General features: G+C 40.6%; 1 protein-coding gene across 1 annotated transcript in view; it reads right to left on the reverse strand.

Moving 5' to 3' along the window:
- Window positions 1-18,462, reverse strand: part of ptprua (protein tyrosine phosphatase receptor type Ua) — a 202,746-nt gene that overhangs the window by 49,091 nt on the left and 135,193 nt on the right. Inside the window, 4 exon segments of the mRNA XM_030412151.1 lie at window positions 7,141-7,177; window positions 11,161-11,440; window positions 12,967-13,069; window positions 17,579-17,780. Coding sequence (XP_030268011.1) covers window positions 7,141-7,177; window positions 11,161-11,440; window positions 12,967-13,069; window positions 17,579-17,780 — 622 coding nt within the window.

The following is an 18,462-nucleotide window of genomic DNA, read 5'->3' on the forward strand; positions in this document are numbered from 1 at the left end:
TTTCACAGTAAGTAGGCAATCATTACCAAGAGACACATTTGACATTTCTTTAAAATTACCACCCGATTACACCTATATTAACCTCACAACTTGCAGAATACTTCCGCAATATCATTTAATAATAATATGCAGCTATTTTCCAACAAGCAGTTAATAAATAGCAATATATTTCCAGGAAACTTCCAAGTGGTTTCTGCTTAACTTCCGCCGATCATGCCATTATAATTTCCAATTAGCTTCTGCCTGACTTCCCCTCAGAGGGCCACTAAATAGAAGTGAGTTGTTTCAAGATAATATCCGCTGATCGCTGGATTGTACAAGCAGAAGTCTTGCAACACATTTTGATAATTATTGTGCTAATTATGGGTTATGAAAAAAAAAAAATCTAATATTTCACTTGGTAATTACCACATACTTAACACGAAATTTGCTGACCTGTAAAACAATGTGTTACCACTGTAAACAGTGTTTAAACGCATGTAAACAGATTGCCGTTGTTGCAGATCCTGACTGAGTCTCTTGCAGTGATTCTGACCTTGACAGGATAAGGGTCATCACTCTGTGGCGTTATCAAAGAATTCAAACGAGCCAAGCAAACAGTGAGGTGCGTTAGATGTCTTCACATATCCAGTAAGAGATTTAAAAAGACTAACTAGTCAGCAAGCTAGTGTATTACCATATAAAATGTCTAAGGGAATAAAGAGCTCACTTAACAGTGTCAGAGAGAGCTCGAACACGATTTCAGCACACTGATATGAGCAACGCGAGCATCTACAAAGAGGAGCTAAATGTGTTTGGCTTGTGAGAGGCGACGCTCTGGTTATCTCACTGAGCTGATGCATGCGCTCATTCCGCAGCTATTTCCCTCCCACCCATATGTCACAGTCGCAGCGCATTTCTGTCTGCGTCGCCACCTCAGCTCGCCAAGAGCATGAAAACTCCCCCTCTGTGAATCATCCTGGATCCCTGTTGTCTGTTTTCTACAAAGGTGAAAAATTGCTATTCGGTATGAATGAACTGAAGGGGTATTATTACACATCTGGCGGCGCGCTCTTCGTTAACGAGCCAGCTGATGAGAAAACAAATAATACGGGGAATACAACGAAACGCAAGGAGATATAATCATTTAGGGTTGTCAGGCCTTTCTCGGTGAGCTTGGCAGCACAATTGAATCGGACAACTTCTCTGTATTTTAACAAAGCGATGATGCTTCACGGGGGAGTTATTGGCATTTGTCTGTGACTGAAAGGAGGGGGAAAAAAAAAGCCTTACAGTGAGGCAGAATGCTGAGTTTGGCTCGATAAGCTGTGGATTGGTGGTGAGTATAGCTCCTGGCAGACAATACAGCCTAACAGACTTGCCATAATCACACAAATCAAGCTGGGTGAGTCATTCTGCTTTTAGGGCCATATTTAGAAATTGGCTATCACAGTTAATTTCGCTGCACCGAAATGTCCCACAGTGGTCACGCAGGGAAATCCGGGAGAGGAGAGGTAAAAAGAAAAAAAAAGGTATCAGGTTGCATGTGTCATCATAATTTATAATTGGTCTTTGGTTCATTAAGCAGAACAGAGGAAAGACAACTTAGGCACACTAACTGTGAACTGCAGTTTAATAGTCCAGTCACTAAATTCAGTGTGGAGTACATGTCCATGGTGCTTATTCCACAGTGCAACAAAAGAGTCTCGTCACACTCATCACATTCCTGCTATGAGTTTAACGGAAACTATTTTCTCCTTAATCACTTCTGCTTTCCTGCTTTGTTTTGTTTTTGTTTTTTTTAATCAGTGTACTGTAAATAGACCCTCAACACTTCATCATCAAGACAGTAAATGCATATAAAACAAATAAAGGCAACAAGCACAAACGAGCCTTGCAGGAGCCTGGAATTACCTGCACTATGAATGTGGATAAATTAAGCATAATGTACATGTGTAGATATGTAGCTGCATTTTGCAAATGCATTTGTATATGCAGTATGGATGTGTCTGTAGATGTGGATTTGTGTACTAACTGCCCCGTCTTGCACTTGGAAAATAAATAATGCTTAAGTTAGCAGTGGGTAACTTTTTCTGCTTCTTTCCTTCTCTTTTTTAAAATGTCCTCTCATATTCTGTTCCTGTAAATGTGTCGGTATGTGCCCATTTGAAAGTATGAAATAAATGTATAAAATCTGAAAAGCCAAAAATGTCCACTCTGCAGTTTAGTGTTCTTTTTTCAAATCAATGTCGGCTCATGTCAGTGACCCTTCAAATTTGCTCAAATGTTTCACATTAAAAATTTGCCTGGGGAAAAGGAGACATTACGCCCTTTGAGCTGCTGGAAGCTTTTATGTTTTCATCCGTGCTAGTAAATGGCAGTGTAGAACCACCTTCAACCCGTATATCAAATGCTTAAACAGCATATACATATTTTGTCACATTAGCACTTAAAAATAGGTTATCTAATGTAAGTTACATGAATTTCCTCTGGTTAACTTGAATTTTTGGGAAGAATTAAAGGATAAGTACACACACAAAAAAAATCAAAAATAACTATCTACAGGGTTCGTACACATTTTTCAAGGTCAAATTCAAGCACTTTTCAAGCACTTTTAAGGGTAATTTTCAAGATTTTCCAGCACCTTATTGCTGGGGTAAAGTACTTATCTACAGGAATATATATACTCATGATTTTATTCTTCACTTTTTATCACAATCATGTACATTATATTATGCTGTAAACATCTAAAATTATGTTTTATAATAGCAAAAACTTCAGAAATTAATTATCCGGTCTGATCCCAATTTTGTGAAAGACAGAGTTATAATGTCAAGCACTTTCAAGCACTTAAACCAAAATCCAAGCACTTTTCAGACCTTGAAAACACAACATTGAAATTCAAGCACTTTCAAGGATTTCAAGCACCCGTACGAACCCTGTATCTACCACTCTACTCACCCCCTTGTTGTCAGAACCTTTTAAACGCCCTTTTTAAGGCCCAAATCTTCACTTTTGGGTGATCTTATCCTTTAATCATTTTTGATCGGAGTGCATTTTATTAAACAATCAAAGCAGGCCCTGTTGATTAATTGATTAAGAAAGCTTGAGGTTCTCTATGCATGCAGAACCTGCATGTCGCTCGCAAGAGTAAAACACCCATGTATCCAAGAGCCCTTGAATATGACTCAGTGTTATTATAACAGACAGACATCTCTTGTTCATCGGAAATTAGAACGGTGCAAGTTTTGCTTTTGTGCCAAGCAGCAAAAAGGTGACATATTCGATATATCCTGACAGCCCTGAAATAAACAATTTAGGTATTTATGGCTCGATGTCCTTCCATTGAGCTGTCACATAGCTTTTTCAAATGCTGCAAAGGCTAAATGTGAATTTAATGCTTTTCTCTTGGCTGAGCTGACATGAATCACAGCCTCTTCTTTTGGCAGAATTGTGTCTTTCAAGATGATTTGGTTTGTAATGAACATGTTCACACTGTTCTTTAGTGTCAGCTAAGGTTGCCCATATTTCATCCGAGCGCACAAAAAACAAAGAAGAAGACCCGGCTGTCGAAGAGGGTAAAATAAAAAACAGTCGCCCTCCACTGCAGCGGCTTGGCCGAGGGCTCTGGTGAACACAGCTGGCAGCATCTGTGTGTGGGAAGCTGGTGAGAGGAAATGAAAAACAGGCAGGAACAGTCTCAACGGGACCTTTGTGCCACCTTTGAGGGAACTGGAGTCTCATCAGCATGTCCTCTGGGCCTGCCTGCCACTGTCATATATGCACAACTACTGTAAAAAAGGGCTCCTTTAAAAAATCCTGCAGCTCACCTCCTCTGCTCTCGTGACAGGCCTGCAGACAATAATATAAGGGAGGGTTCTTTGATGTCATCGCACTTCAGATAAGAAAGAGTTCAGGGAAAGGAATCCAATTTAACTGCCACCTTTCTCAAGAGCACTACAAACTTCAGACATAATTCAGTGGGGAGGAAAGGGGGGAAACAACTCCATTCCATCCTTCGCCCCCCCCCCCCCCCCCCCCCCCCCCCCCAATTGTTTGAACTGAGAGCCTTCTATCTGTGTCTGTCTCTGAAGCAAACACTCCTGGTCGCTTCCTCTCCCTGGGAGAAAAAAGAAAAGGATACGTTGCCACATTCTGGATTTCAAAGCCATCAGAGCCCAAGAGGGCTTTGCCAAAATGTCAGTGTCAGTGATTCTACAGGAACAGTGTGAAGACACGGATGAATGTTTGCTTTCACCTTTCCTGCGGTGTCTCTGTTGAGGGGGGGACTGGCACAGGGGGCTTCCTTCCTGAAGCACCCAAAACAAAACTAAGTCTGTGTCAAAGCCCCCTGAACAGCCACCTGATCCGGGATAACTGCCCAATTCCCTCACACGCACGCTGTTTCACATTGTTGAAACCGCCACAAAATCCTGCAGTGGTTAAGATCACCCAGAGAAGCACTATTTCACTCATTCAACATTATTTTAGCCAGGAGACAAGCGGTGGCCTCCGTCTCACCCCAGTGCTGCTGCTATTCTGGAAGCATTTTCAGAATTCAGAATTCTTATTTCCAGCCCCTGATTACAATAGATAATGATAACATTTCATCCAGCAGTAAAAAAGGTGAGACATGGGGATGCGCCACTGCAACACCCCATTAAATCTTAAACAAGTACAACCTTATTATTTTAACTAGTTATTATCGTTATGAGCCAGTATAATTTTCAATTCCATTTCAGTGCAGACAGGCACACTGGCTCAGGGACAGCGAATACACAGGGATGTACGGCCACCACAAAGTAGCTCTGCAAATTGTATCCCCAAATCCGACAACACCAACTGGGTTAGGATGCTCTAATTCATTTTCACCTCAGAGTAAGTGGACCAGATGAAAGGTTTCGACTAGGGACTTGTTAAAAACCTGATTGCTAATGCATCAGCCCCAGGATCCGTGTTGTGAAGCCGTCACTAAGAACCCGAGGAACCCACACCTGAACAATAAAGCTTTACATCCACAACCTTTAAAGTTATGATCCTAGGTTGATTTGGTGACATGTGGTTACTGCTGGTAAAGGTTAGTGCCTTTTAATAATGCAAGTGAATCAGAAAGCAGATGAAATGCAGTTTCAAGGACGTATTAAAGGACAACTCCACCAAATGTACACATTAAGGTGCGTTCACATGGCTTGTGGAGAACGACTGCTTATGTGCAAAAAGTAGTAATAAACGATTTGTGGCTCCAGAGGATGCTGCACGCAATCTGATAAGTTGCCTCCAGTGATGCCACTCAGTGCTGAATTGCATTGTGGGTAATGTAGGCACCAGATTTGGAACAGGGAGAAGAATAGAGGTCATATCTCTTGTTCTGCTGTATTGATTTTGACCAATTGTTTTTTTAAGCTGTTGTTTAAGCTGACTAGTGGACTGCTTTTCAAAACATCTAGCCTTTATGACCCCCAATGCAACTTAGCCACTGAGTGACATCACTGGAGGCAGTTTATCAGATAACATGCAGCTTCCTCTGGAGCCACAAAAGTCTGTATGCACCTGTTTTCACATAGGCAGTCGTGCTACCCAAGACCTATAAACACACTTGTGTAAAATTGGTGGATTAACCCTTTTAGAGAGCTGTGTATGTGTCATGCCACTCCAAAGTGCTGGAAGAAAGGTCTCGCTGCACCAGTTCTCATTCTTATATGGGCTCCGTCTTGTTTCTTTTAACCAATCACAATCGGTTTGTGTGGTGCAAAGCCCAAGATGCAGGGACAGTGCCCCTGGGGAGGAGAGCTCTGGCATTAAAATAGCTCAAATCTCTGCAAAAGTTAAGGTTAGAGCTGCTAGCATGTTTAGGTTTATACTGTTACCGAACAGGTTAGTGTGAGAGTGATTAAATACATGGGCTGTAATATAGATGATGAGGAAAAGCCACATATTTCGTCCGTCCAGTGCACTAATGATGGACTCATGACTGAATGTTTCCTTCCACAGTTTGTGTATGCATCGTCAACAGTTAATTCTGTGCATGAAAGGAAAGCAAAAATGGAAATATATCATAAAGCTATTTAGGAAAAATGTCACCCATAATAAAATCAGAAATTAGTTTGAATTTGAATGAATTGAAAGTCTTCCTTGCGTCACTTCTTGGCTAGAAAGCCACTGTTCCATTAGCTATCCACCACAATTTCTCATCCAGCATTACTTAACTTGTTTTTTTTTTAAGAAATTAAGCATGTTTCAAAGACATCTATCCATATTCGAAGACACATTATTATCTGCTACAGCACTCACAACTTGAAGATTAAATCTGTATGACTTAAATACGGACACAAAACAGCATTCCCATGCCTTAGCTTTTATCAGAGGTAATGCAGTTGCTGCCATAGCAAAATCATTTTCCTTTGAGACGTAGTAGCAACAACCGAGGACAAAATGTGACTTCTATCTGTTCATTAAGTCTATAATGGAGATGCAAAAGCTTATAGCAATGGTTCCAGGTTGACTGGATCATTGAACAGTGAAAGTAACTAATGTGACTAAGTTTCTTCCATATCCATGATATCCACAAACACTTTCTCCACATTTTCTTTTCCTAAAATGTGTAGTCGTGATCTCTGCAGTCAGAAACAGATACACTGTTCTGTCCTACTCGCTCTGATGAGCTGGTAGTATTTAACCCGACATGGTTTTGTCTGTTAAAGGCCACTAAAGGAGAAATAATTCATAAACACAAGCAATAGATGATTTAAAAAAAAAAAAGTATTGCTGTCTAAATGTGTCAGGGTTGAGGTTTATTTTACAAATGTCAAATGTTTATTGTTTTTAAAAGTTGTGCCATTAATGTCTTTATTTTATTTATTTTTTGGTTTTGCATGACTTCATTTGAGGCCTTATTTCTGAAACAGAACATTGAATTTCTATTTTCACTTTAGCTCTTTCTATCTTTAACTTCCTCCAAAATTCACAATCGCGATAAAGCCGAGGCTTCGCCTGCACTAAAAGAAGAGCACCATCATCTTTTTATGTACTGTAAACCACCTCTCTATCTGATAGTCATGATAGAGGTTTAAAAGTACACAGAATTGTTAATAATGTGATAATGACTTACTCATGTGAAAATGTTACATGAAACCAGCTCAAAATTGAAAAGGAAAGTGTTACCTTTGCGAGCAATCCGTATGCAGTTGATTCTGGTCTCCTGTGAGTGAAAGAAAAGGCAGAGTTATTTCATTTGGCTTGTTAGCACGACAACACAATGATTAGAAAGGGGGAAAAAAAAACCACCAGGGTGTAAGTTAATTATGAGTCAGCCTGCCGAAATCCAAAACCTTGTCTAAAAAGTTGCAACGCAGGCAGCCTTGTGTGTCAAAGTCACCCAGACCTTTGCTACACGAAGGGAAATAATTGAAATTTCCGAGAGGATAACATCTCCTTGTGATACGATGGACCTACGCTCTTTTACGCAAGTAAGGTCCTGCACCCGAGTTCTCTGATTGGCTCCAGCACCCCCACCCCCAAAAAAAACAGCCACCTTTATCCCGGAGATGGAGGGCCATGTTCCCGAATTAAGATTTAAGGAAGTTAAATCAGCCTTTATGGGCAATTATGCTAATCTGTGCTCTGAGATTGGAGTCAAAACCCTTTCACCTAAAACGGTTGCCAAATTACCTTTTTAATTGGAAATCTGTTTCAAGTGGGTTCTCATCTCCTCTCATCTCTAACAGTGACAGATAAGTCATATTTACTCCCACCCAGGGGTTATTAAAGCAGAGGCAGGTAGTATGTCATGTGTCATCTCGCCCTCTGTCAAGGTGGGTTTTTAGCCCTTCGAACAGAAAACCCCAATCCTCGTCAAAGTAGCAATTTAATGCAGCCCAGCCTCGTATCTTGTTTAGAAGAGGTATATACAGTATGTTGAAGAATTCCCATCCCTGGGTGGGATTTTTAATCATTTTATCAAATCTGATTTCAGTTTTGGATCTGCTTATCAAATCTGAATCCTTTCTAATCCCTTACAGAATCCACTGGGGTTCAGCTTCGATGTTTGAGAGCAAATGTAGTTATAAATATCAAGAACTCAAAGATTCAGTTGGGATGTGTGATAAAGTTTTAATGCATGTGAGAACATGAACGCCAGACTTGACAGGCAACTTACTTAGTTTTCACAATCTTGATCTACAGCCGGAAATAAAGATGAGCAACATGAGGCATGAGATTCTTTATAATATAACACACTGACAGCCGTCACATGCTGCAGACCTTATTTTTCATTCTGAGTGGTTCCTGATTAACAACTGAGTTGATCAGCTTAAAATATCAATATGATATGATTGAGAGTTTAATTTAAGCAGCATTAATTGATATTTTGGGCTACTTGGGAACAGCTGAACTAGCTCTATACACTCAAATAGAGTTTTATTACATTTGAATTGGTCATTTGAATATTTTAGCAAGCTTTTGACCATTTACACATCCAGCACACAGAGAAAAATCTGTATTTATTTGGAGCCATGTATCTGGTACCTGACAATCAAGTCCAATTCTCACTCTCCTATTAGCTCAGTTTTGGTCACAACTTCATGTTATTCATCTATTAATTATCATTTTTATTCAATCAGAATTGTGTTGACTGTTGACAGCGTCTGGTGACCGGACTTGATGGTCAGGCCCATAGATGATGATAATGTCTTTAACCAATGCCATCCCAATATTGTGATTCAGAAAGGCATCCCTCCTGCCAGGCAGTAGTTGTTTGCATTGTGGCGTGTAGAGATGTGGGAGAGAAAATAAAGTCTGTTGCTGCTCAATGTTACATCTCTGTGTTAGTATTTTCTTATTAAACCCGCCTAGTTCATGTTAGGCTAGGCTTGCCCAAGGTGCTCGGTTACATTGTTTGCAGTAGTGGTTCTTTTCTACGAGCTGCTGTCGGCGTGTTTCTTTCTGATTGCGTTTTTATGAGCTTAACTTCCTCGCACGCCTGCTAACTTATTTTAAAGATTCTGTGAAACACAGCTAGGTGAGTAGACAAAGACCCTTTTCAACCTGACACGGCGATGTGTGACCAGCACTCGCCAGACAGGGATGTAAGAGTAGATGGAACTCCCTTCATTACTTACAGGTCACCCTGCTGGGTGAGACAGGTGGAGGTAGCTGTCAGAGCAACTGTGGAAAGTGTTGTTGACTGCAATGGTGAGCTGATCAGCTACTCCAGCTTTATAGCAACTCTGTGGGGACACACTACCTCATATACAGAAACATAGTAACACCCGGCAAAAATGATGTCATTGTCCATTTAAATATTGCAATATTGTCATGTGCATATTTGGAAGACATGGCTCAATCCTACTGAATGTTGGTCGATAATCGGTCGACCCATTGTATACAGTTTATACATCTGTGTAAGTAAATGCATAACTTGCTTTTACTTTTGATGCGCACATTTAATATCAGTACACTTTTAGACTTTTACTTTTTTTACATATCTTTACTTTTAAACTAGTGTGACCTTTAGCTTTGTTTTACAATACTATAATTCTCTGTGGATTTGTTGACTGAAAGGTTCACCCACCACACACAATACAGCAAGTCAGACACTGCTGTTACAGGATGACATGGTGTTTTAGCAAGTTACTTACATTCAGATTTAAAGTCAGTGAGCTATTGCTGATGTAAACTGCTTCAAGGACAGAAAACACAGTTAATAATACATTTGTTAACTGATTGAATGTGGCTGGTTTGACAATCTGGAGCTCGATCAGAAACAAATAAGAAACTCAACACTACCCAGTACAAATGCCAGCATATCAAGTAAGTGAAAACTGTGATGAGTGACAGGTAATCCCAGATGATGACTAATGATAAACTCAACAGAGGTCTGAAAATGAAATATCAGCGTGCTGGTATTTTATTTTTAGTGTAATAGATAGCAGCAATCGAGATATTAGAGAAAAATGGTGTGTTTTTCCTTCTTGTGTGTATCAAAAGAAACTGGCAGCACCAATCATGCATCTTTCAAGCCCCACTGAAGGCAAATCTGCCAAAGCAATTACTGTTTCAATTCAATGGCAGCTCATGGTCCACAATAAGCCCCGTACATCTAATTTATCCGGGGTAATTGTCAAAATAATTTTCTCTTTCTCTTTCTCTCTCTCTCTGTGCAGCCAATCTCTGATGAAACACAGTTATAGTGGAGGAAATAGACTGGAGATGATGATGTTTGCAGGACAAAAAAGAAAATCCTCAACATGAATGATATTATTCAGTCTGTTGTGTTGGCTGATTTCTGTCCCAGAGCTGTTGTGCCAACAGAGCTTTTCATTTGGTCATCAAGAATGGTGGTCAATGGGGGGAAAGTTCAATGTTGATTTCAGATCAAATGATCAAGATTTCCGTCGGACTCAGCATGTCTGATCAGACCCCGACTAGAGGCTAATTGCAGTCATCCCAGCTCTGAAGAGCCACCTACCAGCTCCCAGAGGACACTGGCAGCACCCTCCAAGTACTCAGACACTGATATTTAGATGGGAAGTTGCAGACGGGCAGGCACACATAAGCTCCATATGGCCCTAATGAATTAAACAGCATTTACTTTCACTGCTTCTGTGCACACAGGCCAGCACATTCCTTATTCATGCTTCAGTCACTTTTTAAATTGCTCGAGGAGTCGCTTTTCAGATGGTTTTAAGCCTGGGAGGCAGTGTTTGATTTTTTTCCCTGCAGAAAAAAAATATTCTTAAAGTTTTTAAAATGCTTGAAGATGAGAGAATCTGACAACTGGACCATTGCAAAAAAAAATGCAGGAGTACACATTGTATTCTGCATGTAATTATCTTCCGAAAAGCAGTTAAGATTAATTCAGCCACTTGGCTCTTGTGATGTCTTTGAGGGTTTTTCATTTAGAAATGGTGCAACATTAACAAGTCCAAGATTCACCAGAGAGGAAACAATCGACCCGAAGCCGTCCTAAAAATGCATTACACACATCGGCCCATTTGGTGATAAATAAAGCCCTGTTTATGCAGAAGACTGCTTCCTCTCTTGTAGCGCTGCCAACACACTGCCTCCCAGCTTCTGACTCGCTCGACGCAAATCTAAATTGACTGTCAAGGTTGCTAAGACATAAAAGCAGTGCGTCTGAGCACCAGAAACAAAAGCCTTGTCAGGCATCTTAGCAGTTCTCACCCCTCTGAAGTTACTGGTGGCCTGAAAGTAGATGAGGTAGTTCTTGGTGGGGTCCAAAGGGCTGTTCCAGTAGCCGTTGTAAGTGTGGTTGTCACCCACGGTGAAGGGAGTGGCCTCTGGCAGACTGCTGGGAGCCAGCTCAGCTGTGTAGTAATGTGGCGCCCCTTTGGCCTGCGCCTCATTGTGGGAGTTTGGTGTAGGGAAACAGTCGACAGCACCCAACTCCCTCCGCCTCACCTTACGGGAACCATCCTCTTCCACCACCACCACCTGGTAAGCACTGGAGGAGGACAGTATGGTACTTAGTACTCCAAAATAATGTGAAATACATCATCATGTATGTGCATGTCTTCCCACTGTACAGTCATTAAACAGTAATAGACTATCAACATATTTGTTGTTTCAGTTTGACTGAACATTCAAGAATTAAATTCAATTAAGAATTTAAGAAAAAAAAGTCCATATTCTCATAATTCCAGTGTCTTAAAGCATGTCAACATTTCCTGTTTTTTTCCTCGGTAGCGTATGGGTCGAGGTTGAACGCGGTGTACAATAATCTAAATAATTAAAGGAATGATGGTCAAAACAATGTCAAAACAGTCAAGACAACCAAACAATTAAGATCCAAGTTACATGAACACCACATACACCACAATTTCCCCTTCAAGATAGTAGCTGATATCTGCTGAGGAAGAAAAAGGAAGAAAAAAATAAAAAACTGGAAAAAAAAAGATAACCTAATCTAATAAATGTCATTAAAACTTTGCTGAAATGGAGAATGATACCATTCTTACATGAAATGTGGGATAACATGGAAAAGGGCAACAGTGGAAGGCAGCAGATCACACTCATGACCCTTGATGAATAATTTGACCTGGGAGTGAATGCCTCATCAACTTTCAAGAGGTTTCACAGTAAAAGACTTAATCTATAATAAAGTGTATACGCAACAGTACCTAAATGAACCATATGCATTTTTAACAGCTTAATTTCTAAAGCTCCTTAAACAATGTTTATTGGCCAAGTCATACTATGCTCTGTCATGTACTACAGTGACTAAATTCCATCTTCAAAATGCAAAATTCATTAAAAATTTTTAAAGATGTACTGTTTGTCCGTCTTATCCAATAGCAATTTCAGAAGCTCTCCAGAGGAATCAATATTCATGGCCACCTTACGAGCGTTTTTTTTTTTTTTTGTTTGTCCTTGCCTCACAGGTAAGTTTGACCCAGAGGGCGTTATTCTTCCACGAAGGATTGGACTTTCTTTTCCAGTTTTTCTCGAAGCCCAGTGCCTCAATTTTTTCTTCACCTGGATTCCTGACTGAAATTGGAGTGTGCCGCTCGTTAGAGTGACACAGCTGTCAACCAGTCGACGTATGATTGGTTGGTGTGTGCTGTCATTCCAAAGCTGTCTGACATGGTGAGTCAAGTTTAAGGAGAGAGAGACAGCAAGAGAGAGAGAGGGAGAGAGAGAGAGAGAGAGAGAGAGAGAGAGTGATGTTGTTTTTCGTTCTTTTTTATGATTCAATACTACCTCAATCACAACAGGATCAAAGTGGAACGCCAGATAGAAGTAACAGGATCCCTGCTTAATAATTAATAATTCAAATAATTTTATACAATCTGGACAAAACCTAAATTAAAAAATCCCTCATGTATGTTCTCAAAATTGGTATGTGCCGTGCAACAAGCCTCCAGAACCATTTGCTCAGGAGAGCTCTTTTTGACTGCGGCTATAAATATCACAGTGTGGATGAGCACCGAATGAATGCTGGCGTAGGAGTGAACAGTGTATTAGTTTTACCTGACAGGAGCCCCTCTTGCCAGCGCTGGTCGCAGCAGCACAGTGATGGTGCTCTCCGACTCACTCAGCGGAGAGGGGATGTCTTCATAGTCAAAGACCGGAGCTGAGAGAAGAAATGAAGTGGGAAAGTCACACGGGAGGGTTAAGACAGAGTCAAAAGAAAGCTGAGATACTGCGGAGGACAACCTGAACCATTTAGAGTGTTTCATTTTTGCATTTCATAAGAGAGATCAAATGTGGGCTGTTTATTCAAGAGTTTAAAAAGACACGTAGCTGCACTTCTGCCTGCATATTTTAGTATTTTATCCACCCTTACATAGTAAAGATAGAGTGCGCTATCTTTATTCATTACCCGCACTTGTCCCCTGTGTACTACAGTGTGTGGAGGCCTCCCACACAGTGCCACTGACTGATGATGACTCGAAACAGCAGCCAACTACAGAGAAAACAAGAGCCCCTTATAATATAATTAGGACAGATCTCAAAGCTGCACAACCTCAGCAAAGCTCTGGGGACAATCAGGTTGAGTGTTCCCATCTCTGTTTACTACAGGGAGAGAATTAACTGGAGTATGTAGTGAAGCAAATGGCTACCCTGGTACGGCAGATAAGCTGAAACAAAAAAAAAAAGGCTCCAGAAGGGGAGGGGAAACGTTTCTGCGTCGGAGGCATTAACGCTTGTTGTAAAAATCAGCTTGTGTAACCTGTCATCCCGAAAAAACACACACTTGGGCTCGCACACAGCAGCTGAGGCCTGCAGCACACGCAGCGGTGTCGGGGACTGTTGCAGCCAGTGCGTGTTAGGTGGTTAAATCCAGCATGAATTATGAAAAGACTAATAGTGCTACATTACACTCTCACGCTCGCTACAAAAATGGTAGCAGGAGCCGGCTTCCCCACTGGGGTTTTTCTGACAGCGCAGCCAGGAGAGAGCATGTGGTACTGTAGGTTGAATTGTATACCTTGACAGCTGTGAGCCCACAGAGGCTAAACCAGACGGAACAGGTACAGATAATAAGGAGAGATGGAGAACAGGCTGCATTGTTCACAGCGTGGGTTTTTTACTTCGAATAAAGGAAATTCCTGCTGTTTGGATCCAGTCCGGCTTATTTTTTACTGATATGTTTCAAGAAATAAAACTTTACTCATGCGGTACCGGTCAACTCGAGCGCCATTATTTTGGCATCAACAATATCATGTAGAGCCAAGTACAGCAACATCTATCGCACCTGTGCAGCTCTGCACCAGCAGCACTGAGCATTCTGATATGACACCCTTATCTGCGGGGTGAGGCCATTACAATACAAGTGATTTATTTGACCTGATCCATACAGAGTAGGCGCCATTGTGACAAAAAAAACAAATATAACAAACGGAACCAACAAAAAAAAAAAACTTTTTGAGTAGCCTTACAATACTTTATTACTTTACTTTAATAGCATTTCCTCTCAGTATGCTTTTGCATTAATATTAGCTGACAGAGCCTCATTCAGCCATGCAAGATTTGAAGCCAAGGTGCTTAGATAAAGTGTAGTAATATACAACCCAGTATCACAGCAAACTGTCTAACAGACCCACCGGCCCACCATGTCACCAGTCTCACCTAGCTGTTCTCATCCCGTGGTCAAGTCAGCAATAACAAACATGCATTGTCTGTTACAGAATAAACGTGTCAAAACTAGTCGGTTAGGTTTTAAGACAACTTGCTTCCCACAGGACTTGAGCCTTGATCGCCTGGGTGAATGAAGGAATCCTGGATCGCCCCTGACTGACCTCCTCTCGTCACAGACGTCATGGCTCTTTCCACTGAGTTCATCCTTTGCGCTCATCATTGTCACCCTGTGCAATTTTTTAGGGAATTCATACAATCATCCTTCTACGAGCAAAACAATGTTTGCAGAAATGACTTAATTGCGCTCTCGGGTTTACAAATTGTCCCCACTTATTATCAGAACACATTATCATATCCTTAAGGGTCAAAGTATGCACTGCTGCAGGTAAACAGGAATATAAGTGCAATATATATTGTATTAGCCACGTAAACAGTCTAGCAGGCATCAGGGCTTAGTTTGTGCCAGATCCTGATGAACAGGATCCGGGATGACTCAGATTGGGACCAGCATCTGTTAAATAGGATCCTGCACCCCCTTGGTCACTATCAAATAAATGTTGTATTATATGAAATGTTATCATTCCTGTCCATTTATTCCCCACAGATGTTTTTCAAAATGTGCTTGTTTGCCTATTTTGCAGGCATTTTAAACCAACGGACTGATTTTAAATAGAAAGAATGAGTGGTAATGTCACACACGGCTGTAAGTTGTGTTGACTAAGACTCGTGCCAAGCTGGCACCTGATTTATGATCTTTAATGTCTAAATAATTTGCCATATGATCACTGTGAACCCCACAGGAAAAGGAGCGTTTGTACTGTGAAATGATGAAACAAGTAGGTATGCGGTTAATTTAAGATGTGTGTGCATAGCCATGAATCTGCGACGCTGTCCATAGTACTGAAATGGATTGGAGCCGATATCAGACATACAGACAGACAGAACATGTCACTTAGTTTGGTTTCTAAGTCTGCTGCTTTTTTCTAGTTTTATGGAGATCTTTTGCCTCTAATTCCACTTCCCTTTATTGCAGCAGTGTACCAACGGGGGAGACAAGTTGTCAGGGAGGTGAAGGGGCAGTCAAGGTGAGAGAGAAAAGGGGGGAGAGAGCGAGTGGAAACAGGAATGTTAATCAGAGGTTACCACGCAGCTCTCCCTGCTGATTTTGAGTGATGACTGCGAATGCTCTAATTAGTACACGTAAATAAATAATGCTCAGTTCATAAAGAAGACAATTTTATATTTGTTAACTGCTGGCCCCAAGGCGTTGTCCAATGTGCTCCAGATTTGACCTGCCGGAACAGAACCCTCGCTGTGTTGCAGGAATTGGATTTACAAATTAAGCACTGGTAGGCCTATTGTCTCTTTCAAAATAAGGGCAAAAAACAGGCATATTATTAATATAATATGATATTTTGTGCAAGTAAATGTTGTTTAACAAGCAAACTGACTAATTCTGTATCCATTCTGTATCCATGTATCTATATCCAAAATGTGATGGTTCACTTAGATCACAGTGTGTATGTCCTGACAACTTCAACAACGTTATTCCAATGTAGAGTAGCATCAGAGCTGTATCAATGTAGTGACTGCAGTAAAACACATCGAAGCAATGTTAAAATGCCAACAATATTGTTTACTTCTATGTTCTGTTAATTTATGTTAATTTTTTTAATCTTTATTTTAAGAGCTTCCCTCAAAAAGACAATATTTGTGTTTTATTCATGGTTAAAAAAATGTATGTCATACTACTTCTGTAGCTTCTGAGACACAAACATTCAAAATTGACATGGCGACTAAGGACCCTTGACAGATTCACGTAAACCTAGAAAGTTTTTGGCATCTGAACAACAGAAAAAAAAGGCTTTAAATAGCAGCCCTTCCCTTTCCCCTGGTAGCTTCAAGAGGTTTATGCTGATGTATATCCAGAAATAAGCAAAAAGGAATAAGTGATACATGGTGACCTGTTTGAGAAGCCTACTTTCACTATTTTAGTATGAATTCCTGGAAAAAATAATCCACACTCTTTAATAACTCCCAGTAATTCCTACTGGGAAAACATCACAATAGCATTTGATGTTTCATCTCAGTAAACACAATTAGTGAAACGGCTCACAGATACCCATTTGTAGATGAGAGTGTACCACATTCCCTACAGGCACATTTTCCAGACTGATCTCAAGATCCATACCGGCAACCTTTTCACTGACAAACACTGCTGCTCTAATTTCTCAGCTGCTGCGGCGCCTTTGAATGATAAACACCGACTCAGTTTGTGGTGATGTCGGCTGAACAAAGCTGTTTTCACCCAAACCATTCAAATGGAACATTTGCAGTTGGCTGTAATTCAGGTCCGCTGTCATTTCATCAAGCTGAGAAAATGCATGTCTGAAAGCTGTTTGGCTGAGAGAAAATGAAGATAATTTGTATAATGTAAAAGTATATGTGTAATTTAATCAAAAAGCTCTTGAAAAGAGCAGTATTACAAGTAATTTCTTAGGCTTCTCTGCTGTCGTCTGCTTTGAGTAGAAGCACTTTTTGCTAGGCATACTTACAATGTAGGAATTTTGCACTATTGGGATACATTATACATGTACAAGTACATTGTTTAATTATTCGAGTTTGCCATTTACGACCTAATCCACACATACCTTACATACTCCCATGCACACACACACTTTTAAATCTATTTTTGTGTGGCCCATATTGATAGAATGCATTTAATAGTCTCTGACCCTAACCCTAGCTATTTTTAACTTAACCCTTAAAACTAAGCTGTAACCTTCAAGAAGCCCTTTGAAATTGTTGAAGATACAAAATGTCCTCATTTTCCAAAAAGGTCCTTACATTGTTGTTTAAGAATTGGTTATGTCCTCACTTTGCATGCACACAGATGCGAGAGCGCGCACGCGCACACATACACACACACACACACACACACACATACACTGTTAAGACTGAACACAGCACAACAGGTACATCAGTCAGCACAAGGCCTCACCAGAGATGTTCGTGGTGATCTCAGTTAGTGCCGTCTGGCCGAAGCCCTTAGCGGTTCGGGCCCTTACTGACACCAGGTAGGTGGTTCCAGGGTGCAGGCCAGAGAACATGTGGTACGTCTCGTTCCTCAGCTTGGACACTGTGCGGCGAGGACCTGGCACATTAATGCCTGGGTCTGATGACTCGATACTCTGATAGCTGATCTGGAAGCAGGGAAATAAATGACAAAAGACAAAGGTTTACATACAAGCACCTCTTAGACACTTTGATGTTTTGTGCTAAGTGCTAGTGAGAGCATGGTAACACGCAGTGTTAAGCAGGTATGATGTTTACCATGTAATGTTTACCTTGATCTTTGTTTAGCATGTTTTTATGCTAACGTTTGTTGATTAGCGCTAAACATAGAGTACAGTTCAGGCCAATCTGTATGACTTGGACATGTTTAAATGATGATCTGATGATGGTGCTAGAACATTTAGGGGATCCACTTTATAACAATCCATCCATGGGAACATGGGTATCAATATCCAATTTCATGGAAAACCAACAAATATAAGTGAAATATTTTGGTCTGGATTTAAGATGTGGGCCGATGACTTGCCAACATCGCTATCTCTGTAGTGCTAGTAAAAAGAAACTGTGACCCATTACGAGCACTTAAATTTATCAAACTTTTATAAATGTCAGTTAGAGTTTTGCTTTTTTTATGCTCATCTCAGCATTTGTTCAAATTAGGTCATAGTAAGTACTTGTTAATTAAGCAATTGTGAGGTCAGAACAAATCTTACTGTCTACGCCTGCAGACTATTTGTAATATGACTCACTTATTTGTCACACTGCCTGAAAGATTAAATTTAGATGGCATTTTATCTAAAGGCTCTCTCA

This window comes from Sparus aurata, chromosome 3, assembly GCF_900880675.1.
Source record: "Sparus aurata chromosome 3, fSpaAur1.1, whole genome shotgun sequence".
In the NCBI taxonomy this organism is placed as follows: Eukaryota; Metazoa; Chordata; class Actinopteri; order Spariformes; family Sparidae; genus Sparus; species Sparus aurata.